Below are 15,257 nucleotides of genomic sequence, written 5' to 3' on the forward strand. Positions count from 1 at the left end.
GCTTGGAGGGGTGGGGCTCTAGGGCGGAGGAGTGGGAAGTGGAGGAGATGCGGTGGAGACCATCATCGAGCACGTCTGGGGGAAAATTGCGGTCTTTGAAGAAGGAGGCCATCTGGGTTGTACGGTATTGGAACTGGTCCTCCTGGTCCTTGGACTCCTCCATCGCCAGACCATAGCAACACGACGGCGAGAGGAAGAGCACCTCATCTTCTGCCTAGGAACCCTCCAACCACAAGGGATGAACTCAGATTTCTCCAGTTTCTTCATTTCCCCTCCCCCACCTTATCTCCGTCCCAAACCTTGAACTTAGCACCACCTTCCTAACCTGCAATCTTCTTCCTGACCTCTCCATCCCCCACCCCCACTCCTGCCTATCGCCCTCACCTTAACCACCTCCCACCTAGCGCATTTCCAATGCCCCTCCCCCAAGTCCCTTCTCCCTACCTTTTATCTTAGCCTGCTTGGCACACTTTCCTGATTCCTGAAGAAGGGCTCATGCCCGAAACGTTGATTCTCCTGCTCCTTGGATGCTGCCTGACCTGCTGCGCTTTTCCAGCAACAATTTTCAGCTCTGATCTCCAGCATCTGCAGTCCTTACTTTCTCCTACCAAAAGACATGGCCAACTATCACTGGTATCCATACACAGGCGAAGAGGGGCACCAGTTCAACTGGGACAATACATCCATCCTAGGACAGGCTAAACAAAGGGATGCACGAGAATTTTTAGAAGCCTGGCAGTCAAACCGGAACTCCATTAACAAACATATAGATTTGGATCCCATTTACCAACCTCTTAGAAACAACCAGAAATAATATCACTGACCACGACAAATTGAGACAGGTAAATAGCAGCAAGCTTTGAGAAGATTTGTAGCACAAATCTTGCAAAAAAATGCTGTATTAGAACATTACTTCAATGAGCCACCACACACTGCAACACAGAGGAATTATGAAGAGCAGAGGAAAACCACCTATAAAGTGTATTCAAAAAGAACAGGTACCTAATGAACGCAATCTGCCGATTTCTCAGCAACAAACCCAAACGAGCAGACAAAATGCGCCCAGAAACCCAAAGACATCTAAGACATTTTGGAAATGACTGCCAGACTACTCAGACCTCTGGGCATCATGGTCATCCACAAACCCACTAACGCACTAAAACAGCAGCTAATGAACTTGCAAGACCCTATACAAACAACAAGCAAAACAAATGTCATCTACAAAATACCTTGCAAAAACCGTAACAAACATTACACTGAACAAATAGGTCAAAAGTTAGCCACCAGGATACATGAACATCAACTAGTCACAAAAAGATATGACCCACTATTACTCGTATCCTTATATACAGATGAGGAAGGGCACCACTTTGGTACAACACATCCATCCTGGGACAAGCCAAACAGAGACATGTACAAGAATTCCTAGAAGCATGGCATTCCAACCGGAACTCTATCAATGAACACATCGATTTACACCTCATCTACCAGCCTCTGAGAAAAAGAACAGGAAATGACAGCAACAACACAGAAATTACATCACCAGCCCCAGGAAACCTAAACGCACAAATAGAAAGCGGGACATAACACTAAAACTTCACTGGAGGCTCACTGATGATACCTAGTATGGTGACGAAATGTCTGAACAAATCTACCAGCTCAGTGAGCAAACTTACACCCTGATCCATAAGTTGATCCACCTGATTCCGAACTATAAGTCTCCAATCACAAATGATTTCCCAACTCCTGTACTTGGTGCTCTGACCAATAAAGGAAAGCATACCAAGTACCATCTTCTATAGGTTCTAAGCACTATCCTATCTGCCTGCGACTCCATTTTCAAGGAACTATGAATCTGCACTCCCCAGGACCTTACTTGAATCAACCCAATTTGGATAAGTTAAGACATAGAGAATGCTGGAGAAACTTAGCAGGTCTGGCAGTATCTGTGGAGAGAAGCAGAGTTAACATTTTGAGTCTACTATGACTTCTGAACTGTAAGGTATTGCAAAAAGTTTTTAAAAAAATTACTTTTGATGGGGGCAGCAGGGGGAGCAGGTGGTGTAGTTGTCCGGTGTAAAAGTTAAAGGGGCTGTTAATGATGTTTCAAGGGAAAAGGAGATGTAAGGTGAATGTGAAATAAGGTGTGAAAATGAGAAAATTTGGTCCTGTACTGGAAGCAAACAAAAGACAAAGTTGTTGGTGAGGTGGGTCGAGGGGCTGGGGAAGACAGGATTGAGGGGGAGCAAGGAGACATAAAGAAAAATGGAGAACCGACACAATGCAGTCAGTTTGTGAAGTTATGGAAAACCATATTGAGACCTTGAGACAATAAGGTGCCTCAGTGAAAAATGATCCTCAAGTTTGTACTGTGTTTCATGGTACTAGGCCCAAGATAGAAATATTAGCATGACAGCAAGGTGATTTCGTCAGGGTCATTCCGACGAACAGTGGAGGTATTCCACAATTCCGTCTCCTAGTCTGTACTTGGTCATGCTAATGTAAAGGCGACCTTGTTGTGAGCATTAAATACAATGGACTAGATTGAATGAAGTACGAGTAAAATACTGCTTCACTTGGAAGTCATGTTGGGTGCTTTGAACAGTGAGGGAGGAGTGGATGTGAATTGGCAAGTGTTATACCTTCTATGTTTGTGTGGGAAAGTGCCATGGAGGAGTAGAGAAGTATTAGAAGTATAAGGAGGGTTGGGGTGTTGCAGAGGGAACCAACTCTGCAAAATGTTGTAATTGGAGGGGAGGGGAAGATGTATGTGGTGGTAACATCCTGCTAAAGATGTTGTGATGTGGAACTGATGGGGTGGAAAGTGAGGACAATGGGAACCTTATCATTCTTCTAGGAAGGAGGGGAAGGGATGAGGGCAGAATTGAGAGAGATTGGTCAGAGCCTTGTCAACTATGGTGGTGGGGAATCATCGTGGAAAAAGGAAGACACGACTGGTGGAAAGTGGCATTGGCAGAACAGATGCAACAGTGACTGAGAAACTGGGAAAGGGAAATGAAATTCTTGCAGGAAGCAGGGTTTGAAGAAGTGTGGTTCAGATAACTATTGGAATCATTGGTGTTGTAGCAGATATTGGTGGACAGGCATGCCTCAGAAATGGAAATGGTGAAATCGAAAGGGAAGGGAAGAGTCAGCGTTGGATCAGGTGAAGGTGAAAAGAGGATGGAAGTTGGAAGCAAAAACCAAATGTTTCCAAATCCGTACAGGAGCAGGAAGCAGGAACAATGATTTTATCAATGTACAGGAGAAAAGGTGTTGCGAGTGGTGGGCTCCAACTATGGAAGGTACAAGGAGGGTTCCACACAAACAGCAAAGTTATATGCCATGACATTAGCTTGAGGCAGGTGAAACTTGAACACGGGGCCCAGCACCCATCCTTCCCTCCCACCCCAGAGATAGAGTCACCACACTGAGCCACAAGACTCATTTAAAACACACCCCTGCTTATGTACAGCTGATCACATAGATGTCAGCTAAAAATGCTGTTGGAGGAGATAATGCACCCCAGAAAAAAACTCAGCTCGATTTTGTTTAAAAATTTACCTGCTCAAACATGTTATAACGCTGAAGCAAATTCTTGATGGCAAAATGTTTGTACCTTTTGCAAAGGGAACAGTGTAGTACATGTAGACATATGATTAGGTTGGTGTTTCATATAGTTGTTTTCAGATACTAGTTTTCACCTTGCAAGCACACTGATTCCAGTTTTTGATTAATTTGCATGAACTTACCTTTAATTGTTTTGATGGACTTTTCTTCATTGTTCAGGTTAAAGATCCTTGTAATAGATTCTTGTGATTATTAATAACGTCAAACATTGTTAGGCATCCAATCTTGAATGAGCCAAAATTTTTTCCTCTTTTAAAATCAGTGGTGCAATTTTCTGTCATTAAGGTGCTATATTAAAGCAATGCAAGGTAATATAAATAATGTTGTGGCTGGTGAAGAAGTGTTTGTGTGGAACCAGCAGTCTAAGAAAATCCCATAAGCCAAGATGAATTGCTACACATTATATTAGTCCCAACATTGTAGGTTTGAGTATTGCTGAAAACAAAAATTGTCAAAGCTTTTTACCTTGCACTCGTCAGGAGACATTGTAGGGATACAAATTTAAGGGGGAAACCAACATATCACAGACTGTTTTATGGGCCAATGCTGTCATCTTTGGTCCCGAAAAGTGCCCAACGGGTAAGGCAGATTGAATATTTGGGGATTGGTGAAGCTGGATGGCTGGCATGTAGACTGTATGTCCCAAAGCCTATGGCTAATACCAAATGGCAGACGCCTTTGGCTGCTTGCAACAAGCAAAATATTGATTATTCAACCAGATGACCCTTTAAAAGCTTGCGACTCAATGTCCAACATTCGACATGATTCTACAATTGAACAACATTTGCTTGATAACACAGAGTATGTCAAAAATTATGCTGGCACCTAATTAAGGATCAGTCAGGCTTGCAGTGTGTTGAAGTTATAAGCAACGTATACCCAATATTAATCTTCAATGGCCTGTTCTTTGCAGACAGAGTGTGCATGCATGCTGTTTCAATTGACCAACAGAGGTAAGAGCAATATGTTGGTTCATTTCTCAAGCCAATATCTTGACAATTGGAGTCAACTTGCCTGGGTGAAAATTTAATTGAAGCTTGACAGTTAACTTTGTCACCATTGATCGTTGCATTCTCCAACATCGCCTCTACCAGTCAGGGTCCATTTGCAGCTAGTGTTTTCTTATACATATATGTAAATCTTTTTTTTCCTTTTAAATTGGCTTTTTAGCGTATTATTCTGATAATTGCAAAGACAAAAGCGAGACAAGATGATGTCTTTTCAGCAATGCTAAAGTTCTGTATTGCCAAAGAATGAATTGTAGGTTTTAAAGCAACATCAGATTCTCGGTGCTCTCATTTTCCCCACCATATTTGTCACTTTTAACTCCTAACCCAAGTTTATGCTTGTTAATCAGGTTCGAAATGCTCAACTTGTAGTTGATTTCTGACCGTTGCCTTGCATTCTTGAATGCAGTGATTACCAAGATTGCACAGTAGTCCCTTTTTTTATTTGCCATCTAAAGTTATGTAAGTGTTTATGGCAATGGGCCATGTACTAGAAAATGGAATAGTTAGGTAGTTCTTGACTGGTGCGGATGCAGTGAGCCATACTTTTTCTGTATTGTAGATATCTGACGCTGTCTAAAGTGCTCCTACTTAAATCTGTTCTTGCTCTCATTTTTGTATCTTAATTTTGTCTATCTTGTTCTATGTTTATCAGGCCCAATTTGCAACTTAGACCACATAGTCTAAGAAATCCCCACCCTACTTTCTCCCAAGGGAATCACCTTATCTCACTGATTTCTCCTTAAGCTGTCTTTGTGATCAGAAACATGATGAATTGGTATATCACAGGCTCCATCCGGCACAAAAACAAACTTCTTTATGGAACTTTGTTTAAAACATCATTTGTTGCATCCATGATGCAGTAAGTTGGTCAACCTGATCTGCGATCGGTCTCTCTGTATCAATATTAATTTTTATTTTTGTAAAGGAACTTTTGTGAAAGTGTCAGATTACAATGCAGTATGCCACCAAAATTGAAAATAGAGAAAAAAACCAATAGTTTGGTGAATCCAATTTTAGTTTTAAAAATCTTTGATCATTGGAGGAAAAGAAGACATAGTTGTTCTGGTTTTGAAGGTGTAGGGTGAATATTTAATGAGACAAGGAACAACATAACCTTTGCCAATTTTTACTACCCCTTCCCTATTTTCCTTCTCTTCCCAACCAGACAGGTGAGCTAACTGTATGTCAGCACACTTATAGATTAATGCAGCAGCTGTATGCTTCTCTTGCAGGTTGTGGCAGCGACGACAGTTTGTCTTCGTCACTCTGTTATTATTTGTTGTGGCTACAATTGCCTACTACGTTGAGGGTGGGCATCAACAGGTGAGCTCCAAGGTTATAATTTGGGCTGTTGTTAACTATCAATATTAATTGATCAAGTAGTATTTGTCTCGATGAGATTGATTGTTAGAAATGTATAACAGGCCAATCAAAACCCGAAAGACAGGTGGTGATCAGTTCCATTCATAACCAATTTGGATTTTAATGCAAATCTTAATTTTCTTTGAAAACAGACTAGTTTCATTTTGTGTTGTGCATTGTAGTATTTGTATGTAGCAGGCCTTTCGAACACTTGAGCCTGGTCTATCAGTCAGTATAATTGCAGCTGATTTGATTGTGGCCATAACTCTACTTTCCTGCCTGCCCCCGTCTTTTGAGCTGCGATTTTAAACAAAGCACTAATAAAATCTTTACCCAAACACATACCTCAATCCTACTTTCTCCACAGTACTGTTGTTCCAGAATAGTTTAACAATATTAATCTTCCATACCATTCCTTGGAGTGAGATTGCAAAATTTGAGTTTGGACAGTTTTGTGTTTTTGCTACCTGATAATGTAACTTGATTGATGCCAACAAAGTTAATTTTACATCATTGTTGAAACGATTGAGAGTTCTACTAATCAGGGCTCTTCAAATGGCAGTATGGTTGAAGAATTTTATTTCAGCTGCTGGGTGAAATGACAACCAGAACCTGCCTTCAATGTTTCTTTTAAAAAAAGAATTTCAGAGGAAAACCAAAACAAAAGCACAAACTTTTAACTCCTTCTTTGAAGTTATCATCCTCAACCTTCTGCCTGGAGCTTTTTTAAAGACAGATGTGCACTATCTGTCCCAGTTTCTCAACATTGATGCTTTGTACTATGGGCTTCAGCCTTTCTCTAGGGTTTCTCAGTTTTTATTGGTCAATTCCTAGTCAGTTAATCAATTTGACTCATTAGATTTAATCTTTGAATCTTTAAAAGTGAGAAGATAAATTTAGAATGTTGTTTGTAGTTCTTTATAACTTCTTTAAATGCAGATTTTTTTATAATACTTCTGAAATAAATTTAATGTGCAAGCCCCAAATTGTAAAACTTTTGGTTTATGTTTTAAACCTGAAGACTGAGATTCAGGGTGCTCTGAATTATTATACCAGCGTAAGTTTTGATCTTGAGCAATGAAGATTATTTTCATTCTCTGTCTTGGTGGTAGGGGTGGCATGGTGGCTAAGTGGTTAGCACTGCTCCCTCACAGTGCCAAAGACCTGGGTTAATGGGTGTCCCCCTCTATCTCCACCAAACCCCCCCCCCCCCCCCCCCCCAACCTAGTCCATGGATGTGCAGGCTAGGTGGATTAGCCATGGGAAATGCAGGGAATCAAGGATAGGCTAGGGCCATGGGTCTGAGTTTGATGCTTTTCAGAGGGTTGGTGTGAACTCAATGGGCTGAATGGCCTGCTTCCACACTGCACAGATTCTGCGATATGATACGCTTATAGCAGGCAGGCATTTATGCTTTGTTTAGTGTATTCAGTCTGCTGATGTTTTCCATCAAGGTAGAGACATGAAGCATTGATACTAAGTCAAGTAGCCACGGACTGTTATTTGCAACTTAATCCTACAAGATTCAATGACTGGAAGGGAATGAGTTTTTTTTAAGAAAAGCAGTAGGCTTTGAATTAAATTTAGCCAACTTCAAATTCTGATTTACAATATTGACCATAAGCAGTATACAAGAATTGTTGATAAACGCTTGACTGCACCTGCAATATATTGTCAGAACCATCCATAGACAATACAAACCCACCAACCCCCACAGCTACCTGGGCTATACCTTCGCCCACCCTGGCTCCTGTAAAAATGCTAGCCCTTATTCTCAATTCCTCTGCTTCTGCCGCATCTACTCCCAGGAGGACTAATTCCACCATAGAACATCCTGGATGGCCTCCTTCTTCAAAGACTGCAATTTTCCCTCCCACATGTAGGGTATTGGGACTGAAGGTGATTATTGGGATAGGAAATGCTGAGGTCACAACAAAGTGCAATCCCTGCATCCATGCATTCCCCCCTCACCTCTGTCGAAGGCCCAAATGTTGTTCAATTGTCGAATCTTGATCTGTATATCTGATGTAATACCTTCTCTAGTTAATCTGAGCTCCTTGATTTGAATTCTACTTAATTCACTGGCTATAAGCAGCTGCTGGTGTGATGTTTTAGCAACACAGACCAAGAAAGTTCCAAACCTTAAGATAGATGACAATTTATTTGTGTTCTTGGTTGCTATCTAATAAACTGTTCACAAGCGTCAGACAACTTCACAGGAGGGTATGCTGGCTAATTTTATGATTTGGAGATGCCGGTGTTGGACTGGGGTGTACAAAGTTAAAAATCACAACACCAGGTTATAGTCCAACAGGTTTAATTGGAAGCACACTAGCTTTCGGAGCAACACTCCTTCATCAGGTGATAGTGGAGGGCTCGATCGTAACACAGAATTTATAGCAAAAATTTGCAGTGTGATGTAACTGAAATTATACATTGAAAAATTGATTGTCTGTTAAGCCTTTCATCTGTTAGAATACAGTGATAGTTTCACTTCTTTCATGTGTAAATCACAAAACCTTTTTTTAAAGTTGCATTCTCGGGTTAACTGTTAACAATGGTGATAGCTAGACAATATGTTGAAGGTGTTAGCCCCCTGTGTTCTCTGTCTATGACCTGATGTTTAGATTGATTCTAATCTAAAAAGTGAGATAACAGAGTTTTACATAAATTTATGCGGTTTTTGAGCTCAGTTCTACATGAATGTATGCAGTTCTTGAGCAAAGTACAATGTAACTCTGCAAGTAGAAATTCACCCCACAAAATATGTGTGCATGTGGGTCTTTGTCTGTGTGTGTCTGTGTTCGGTATCCATAGGGAGGGCCTCAACCGAGACCTTGGGTTCATGTCACATTACAGGTGATCACCATTGCACTACACTCTCTGACACACACTCACTCACGGACACACTCTCACTCTCGGACGGTCACTCTCGGACGGTCACTCTCTCTCACTCTCACATGCACCCCCTCACAGACTTAAGGCACTCTGCACTCACTACACACACACACGCACATATTTTGTGGGGTGAATTTGTACTTGCAGAGTTACATTGCACTTTGCTCAAAAACTGCATACATTCATGTAAAACTCTGAGCTCAAAAACTGCATGAATTTATGTAAAACTCTTGTTATCTCACTTTTTAGATTAGAATCAATCTAAACATCAGGTCATAGACAGAGAACACAGGGGGCTAACATCTTCAACATATTGTCTAGCTATCACCATTGTTAACAGTTAACCCGAGAATGTAACTTTTTAATAAAAAGTTTTGTGATTTACACATGAAAGAAGTGAAACTATCACTGTATTCTAACAGATGAAAGGCTTAACAGACAATCAATTTTTCAATGTATAATTTCAGTTACATCACACTGCAAATTTTTGCTATAAATTCTGTGTTACGATCGAGCCCTCCACTATCACCTGATGAAGGAGCGTTGCTCCGAAAGCTAGTGTGCTTCCAATTAAACCTGTTGGACTATAACCTGGTGTTGTGTGATTTTTAATTTTATACAGTTCATATAGTTTGCACCAAGGTATAGCATTGAGGAAAATGTTCGAGAGGGAATCTATTGACAGATTTACTTATTTCATGCATGAATCTAGACTTCAAGAAACAATGGAAAAAAACTTCACATCACTGCTTTTAGGTCACTGAAGCAGATGGAAGTCAACTAAACTTTCAGTGACATATGCGCACCTGTATTTGTCTTAATCTAAAAGAATTAAACTACCGAGCTTGCAATATTTAGCCTTCATCACTGCCGCATCCTATCTCTTCAAATTTTTGGTTTAGCTTAATCTGGCATTAAAAAGCAATATAAATTCCACTAAGTGTACCTACCCTGGTGGGTTAATCCATTGCCACATTGAAAGTAATGTGTTTATTGCTCAGTGATCTCAGTTTTTTGAGAGTGGGCCTGGGCCCTGTAAGCTAAAAGCTATCTCTTCTTAGCCCTTTTTAAAACCAATTTTTAAATAGTTGTACAAAATCCCCTCTTATCCTGTTTAAGCTCAGCCTTTGGGATGCTTTTAACGGTTAGAGGCATGATGTATATCAGTTGTTAATTTTACCTTTGTTTTCCTCCTTTGACAGTACGTGCGTTTTGTGGAAAAGAAGTTCTTATGGTGTGCATACTGGGTAGGCTTGGGCATTCTGTCTTCTGTTGGACTTGGCACGGGCCTGCACACGTTTCTGCTCTATTTAGTAAGTACATTTATTCAGCATTATCACTTATTTCAGAAATTCAGCAAGATAGCAAGCACAAGTTCTGAAGAAGAGTCATGCCATCTCATAACTCTTTCTCTTCTCAGATGCAACCAGAAATGCTGGAGTTTCTCCAGCATTCTCTATATTTTGTTGCTTGAAAATGGTCTCCTGGCTTTGGCAATAAATTTTGAGTCATCTACCTCTTCATGCACAGTAGGGATCTCCCACTTTCATCTCCTGTATGCAAAGATGCAGATCAATAGTCAGTGTGTGTGGTTCTAATCACTTCCTCTTTGCCTCAGGCTGTTACACTTCAGAAATTAGGCTCAGTCAAAACTCAATTTGGCACTGTGTTTCACACAGTAAGGACTGCATTTGTGCATGAATTACTCAAGACGTTGAACCTCAGTGTGGTGTAAAATGTTATCAGTTTCTGTGGAACATGAGCTGTGGTTAGCTTGCAATGCAACATGTAAATAATACTGTCAATAGCAAAAATGATGTGCTTCCAACCTGTTGGACTATAACCTGGCGTTGTATGATTTTTAACCTAATAGCAAAAATGTATTGACTCATTGTATTTTGCAGACCTATCTCCTCTGCCATCTTGTGGCCATATTTGATTTTACAGGCGTTAACTTAAGGGTCTCAATATCCCAGTTATGTTAAGATACGTCCGTACTACAGTTCTTGCATCTGAATGTCCATAAAATATGTACATACTGTATCGTTGTCACTGTTTGGTGTTAAAAGTTAGGTTTTATGATCTTTAAAAACTTTGCCCTGTGAGGAGCTCTTAATATTTTCTTGCATTTGTGTAACCTTTGCTGAATATAATTCTGTCTGCCAGATTACCACTTTTTTTAACACATTAATGTAAAAAGCTTCCTTAGCTTTACACTCTGTTTTGTCTCCTTTTGATTTTGATTCTTTGACCTTACGTGTGAAAGTTCTGCTCTTTGAATATCTTCTGCAATCTTATTGGAGCTATTCCAGCTCTCTTGCCCATTAACATCTCATCCTCAGTTGTTATAACCCAGTCAGGAGCAGCCTAAACACTTCTGCAAAAAACGTGGCTGGACCTGAAGCAGCAAATCGGCAACAACTGAAACCAAGAGCTTCTCCACTAGGTCCTAAACAAACTCCCTGGTTTAAAAAAAACCACACCGTAAATTACCTGCTACACTGGGTCATAAGCAGAATCTCTGCAAAAATACTCCACCAGACCACTGGACCACTCAAATGTAAGAAATCTACAAGAAAGCAGGGTAAGCATGCGGACCTGCTAGTAAGACTGAGACTATGTGATTTGAGACCCCCTTCCTTGCTTACTCCTAGCAAATTTACAATCTCTGGAGAACAAGATGGACAAACTCAGATCACGATTCAGCTTCCAGCATGAAATGTAGGACTGCTGCGCACTCTGCTTCACAGAAACCTGGCTCAACCCATCCATTTCCGACTGCGCACTTCAGGCTGATGGATAGAAAAACAATCGTATGGACTGTACAGCATCCTTGGGTAAGACAAAAGGTGGAGGCTTTGACTTTTAATCAACAACTTGTGGTGCATGAACATTGAAACCCTGGGAAGCCATTGCTCCCCAAACCTCAAATTCCTCACCATCAAATGCTGCCCCTTCTATTTTCTATGGGAATTTACTGCTGCTATAGTAACCACTGTGTAAATATCACCACAAGCAAAGGTTGAGGAAGCTCTGGATGTGCTGTACTCCATCACTAACATCCTGGAGACGGAACACCCTGAGGCTTCAATCAAGCCAGTCTAAGGAAGGTGTTGCCCAAGTATCACCAGAACATTACCTGCTCCACAAGGGGCCCAAACATTTTAGATCACTGTGAAAAGATGCCTACCGCTCCATCCCCCCGTCCTCGTTTCGGGAACTCTGACCACAATGCCATGTTTCTTTTACTGGCTTACAGGCAAACGCTCAAGCAGGAGATCCCCTTGTGGATACTGGTCTAGTGCTGTCTGGAATCGGCTGATTGAGCCATGTTTAAACAATCCGCAGGTATCTTGGACGAGTATGCCACCACCATCATGGCATTAATCAGCTCCAGCTTTCCCACTACTCTTAACCCACTCCAATTTGCCTATCAGATCAATAGATCCACGTCAGATGCCATATCACATGCCCTTCATTCCTCCCTTAGAACATCTTGACACCAAGAACAGCTATGTAAGAATCCTACTTATTGACTACAGTTCAGCCTTCAACATTATTATCCCCTCGAGACTGATTACTAAACTTAGTGATCTCAGACTAAGCCCCACTCTTTGCAACTGGATCTTCAGTTTCCTGAACCACAGGCCACAATGAGTGAAGATGGGGGACAATATTTCATCATCACTTGCACTCAATACTGGAGCCCCCAAGGGTGCGTACTCAGCCCCCTGCTGTACTCTCTGTATACCCATGACTGCATCACCAAATACCAGACTAATACCACTTACAAGTTTGCTGATGGCACCACCATAGTCGGTCGAATCTCCGATGGCAATGAAACAGATTACAGGTGGCAGGTGGAAGACCTGGAAAAATGGTGCACTGAGAACAACCTAGCTCTCAATGCCGGCAAAACCAAGGAACTCATTATTGACTTTGGGTGAGATGTTGCTAATGCCCCCCTACACATTAACAGCACAGAGGTGGAATGAGTGGAGAGTGTCAAGCTCTTGGGAGTAGTCATCAACAATTTCTTGGACTCTTCATTTGGACGCACTGGTTACAAAGGCCCAACAACGTCTCTTCTTCCTCAAGCAGCTGAGAAAATTTGGCATGACAGCGAATACCCTTGCCAACTTACGTGTGCCATTGAGAGCATTCTGTCTGTATGTATCACTACCTGGTATGGCAACTGTACCAATCAAGATTGGAGACGGTTACAAAGAGTGGTGAACTTGGCCCGGACAATCAAAGGCCAACCTCCTATCTATAGAATCCATCTACCAGGCCCGCTGTCGAGGATAAGCTGTCAGCATTCTCAAAGATCCATCCCATTCCTGGCAATGCTTTTCTACAACTTCTATCATTGGGGAGAAGGTACAGAAACCTGAACACGCATACCAACCGGTTTTGAAACAGTTTCTATCTCGCTGTTGTTATAATACTGAATGGACCCTCAAACTCTTAGCATTCACCTGTACCTGTGTTTTGGTTTTTGCTGCTGTTTACCTATTATCTACTTATCTATGTTACTTAACTACGTGATCTGCCTGTCTTGCTCACAAGACAAATCTTTTCACTGTGACACGTGCAGGGAGGATATTCCCAATAGTGGGTGCGTTCAGAACCAGGGGTCACAGTCTGAGGATTCAGGGTGGATCATTTAGGATGGAGATGAGGAGATATTTCTTCACCCAAAGACTGAGCCTGTGCAGTTCATTACCACAGGAAGTAGTTAATGCCAAAAGATTGAATGTATTTAGGAGCTGGCTAGATATAGCACTTGGGGCAAAGGGGATCAAAGGCTATGGGGAGAATTGGGTGATTTGAATTGGATAGTCAGCTGTGATTGTGATGAATGGCAGAGTAGGCTCGAAGGGCCAAATGGCCGCCTCCTGCTCTTATCTTCTATGTAACCAAGATTTATGTTCTTTCTCAAAGAGAATATACCTCTCTCCAATTAAAACATAGTTAAATAATGTCTGCTGTAGCAGTAAGGAAAATTTGGTTTTCCTGAATGAAAGGGCAGTTTTATTTCCTCTTAATCCAGATTTTTTAAAAAATGAAACAAGGCCAAACAAATGGATTTTGGATGCTGTCTATCACTTGCAATTGCAAACTTAAGAGGGGGATAATGTCCAGTACAAAAAAGTAAGTTTTAATAAAATTAAAATATCGTTTGGAGTACATCAGGTGTCCTTGAGCCATAAGGTTTTAACTTAAGACCCTGGTTGTCTACTTGATGTCTCAAACCATCTGATGTAGTGAATGTTGCAGTTATCCTTTAAATTCTGTTTATTTCAGTATGTACAGTCATTGGGCACTTGCCCTTCTAGGGAGTGGAAGGGAGAGATTCAATGTATTGTGACTGTGACATGAGGAATCTACTGATAATAAAGCCCTGTTACTTTCCCAGTCACACATCATTGGTATAAGTGTTGAGATTTTCCAGTGGTGCTGGAAAAGCACAGCAGGTCAGGCAGCATCCGAGGAGCAGGAAAATCGACGTTTCGGGCAAAAGCCCTTATCAGGAATAGAGGCAGGGTACCTGCAGAGTGGAGAGACAAGAGTGGGGATGGGGAGAAAGTAGCATAGTACAATAGGTGAATGGGGGTGGGGATGAAGGTGATCGGTCAGAGAGGAGGTTGGAGTGGATAGGTGCAAAGGAAGATAGGCAGGTAGGACAGGTCGTGGGGACAGTGCTGAGCTGAAAGGTTGGAACTAGGGTGAGGTGGGGAAGTGGGGAAATGAGGAAACTGATGAAGTCCACATTGATGCCCTGGGGTTGAAGTGTTCCGAGGCGGAAGATGAGGCGTTCTTCCTCCAGGTGTCAGGTGGTGAGGGAGCGGCGGTGGAGGCGGCTCAGGACCTGCATGTCCTCGGCTGAGTGGGAGGGTGAGTTGAAATGTTGGGCCACAGGGCGATGTGGTTGATTGGTGCAGGTGTCCCAGAGATATTCCCTAAGGCGCTCTGCTAGGAGGCGTCCAGTCTCCCCAATGTAGAGGAGACCGTATCAGGAGCAACGGATACAATAAATGATATTGGTGGATGTGCAGGTAAAACTTTGGATGTGGAAGGCTCCTTTGGGCCCTTGGATCGAGGTGAGGGAGGAGGTGTGGGTGCAGGTTTTGCAATTCCTGTGGTGGCAAGGGAGGGTGCCAGGAGGAGAGTGTGGTTTGGTGGGGGGCGCGTGGACCTGACCAGGTAGTCATGGAGAGAACGGTCTTTGTGGAAACGGGTGGGGAGGGAAATATACCCCTGGTGGTGGGGTGTATTGATTCAATCACAAAAATGTCCATTCAATTCTCTTTTGCACAACTAACCAAGACCTTAAATAAGCTGCTTGAATAAATT

The 15,257-nt window shown here is 41.9% G+C and overlaps 1 protein-coding gene across 3 annotated transcripts in view; it reads left to right on the forward strand.

The window, feature by feature from the left end:
* vmp1 (vacuole membrane protein 1) overlaps positions 1–15,257 on the forward strand; it is a 196,738-nt gene that overhangs the window by 41,626 nt on the left and 139,855 nt on the right. For all 3 annotated transcript variants that reach the window (XM_072590019.1, XM_072590021.1, XM_072590020.1), the window contains exons 4-5: positions 5,873–5,963; positions 10,103–10,213. In XM_072590019.1, the coding sequence (XP_072446120.1) occupies positions 5,873–5,963; positions 10,103–10,213 (202 nt within the window). The remainder of the gene's footprint in view (positions 1–5,872; positions 5,964–10,102; positions 10,214–15,257) is intronic.

This window comes from Chiloscyllium punctatum, chromosome 19 (assembly GCF_047496795.1).
Source record: "Chiloscyllium punctatum isolate Juve2018m chromosome 19, sChiPun1.3, whole genome shotgun sequence".
Taxonomy (NCBI): Eukaryota; Metazoa; Chordata; class Chondrichthyes; order Orectolobiformes; family Hemiscylliidae; genus Chiloscyllium; species Chiloscyllium punctatum.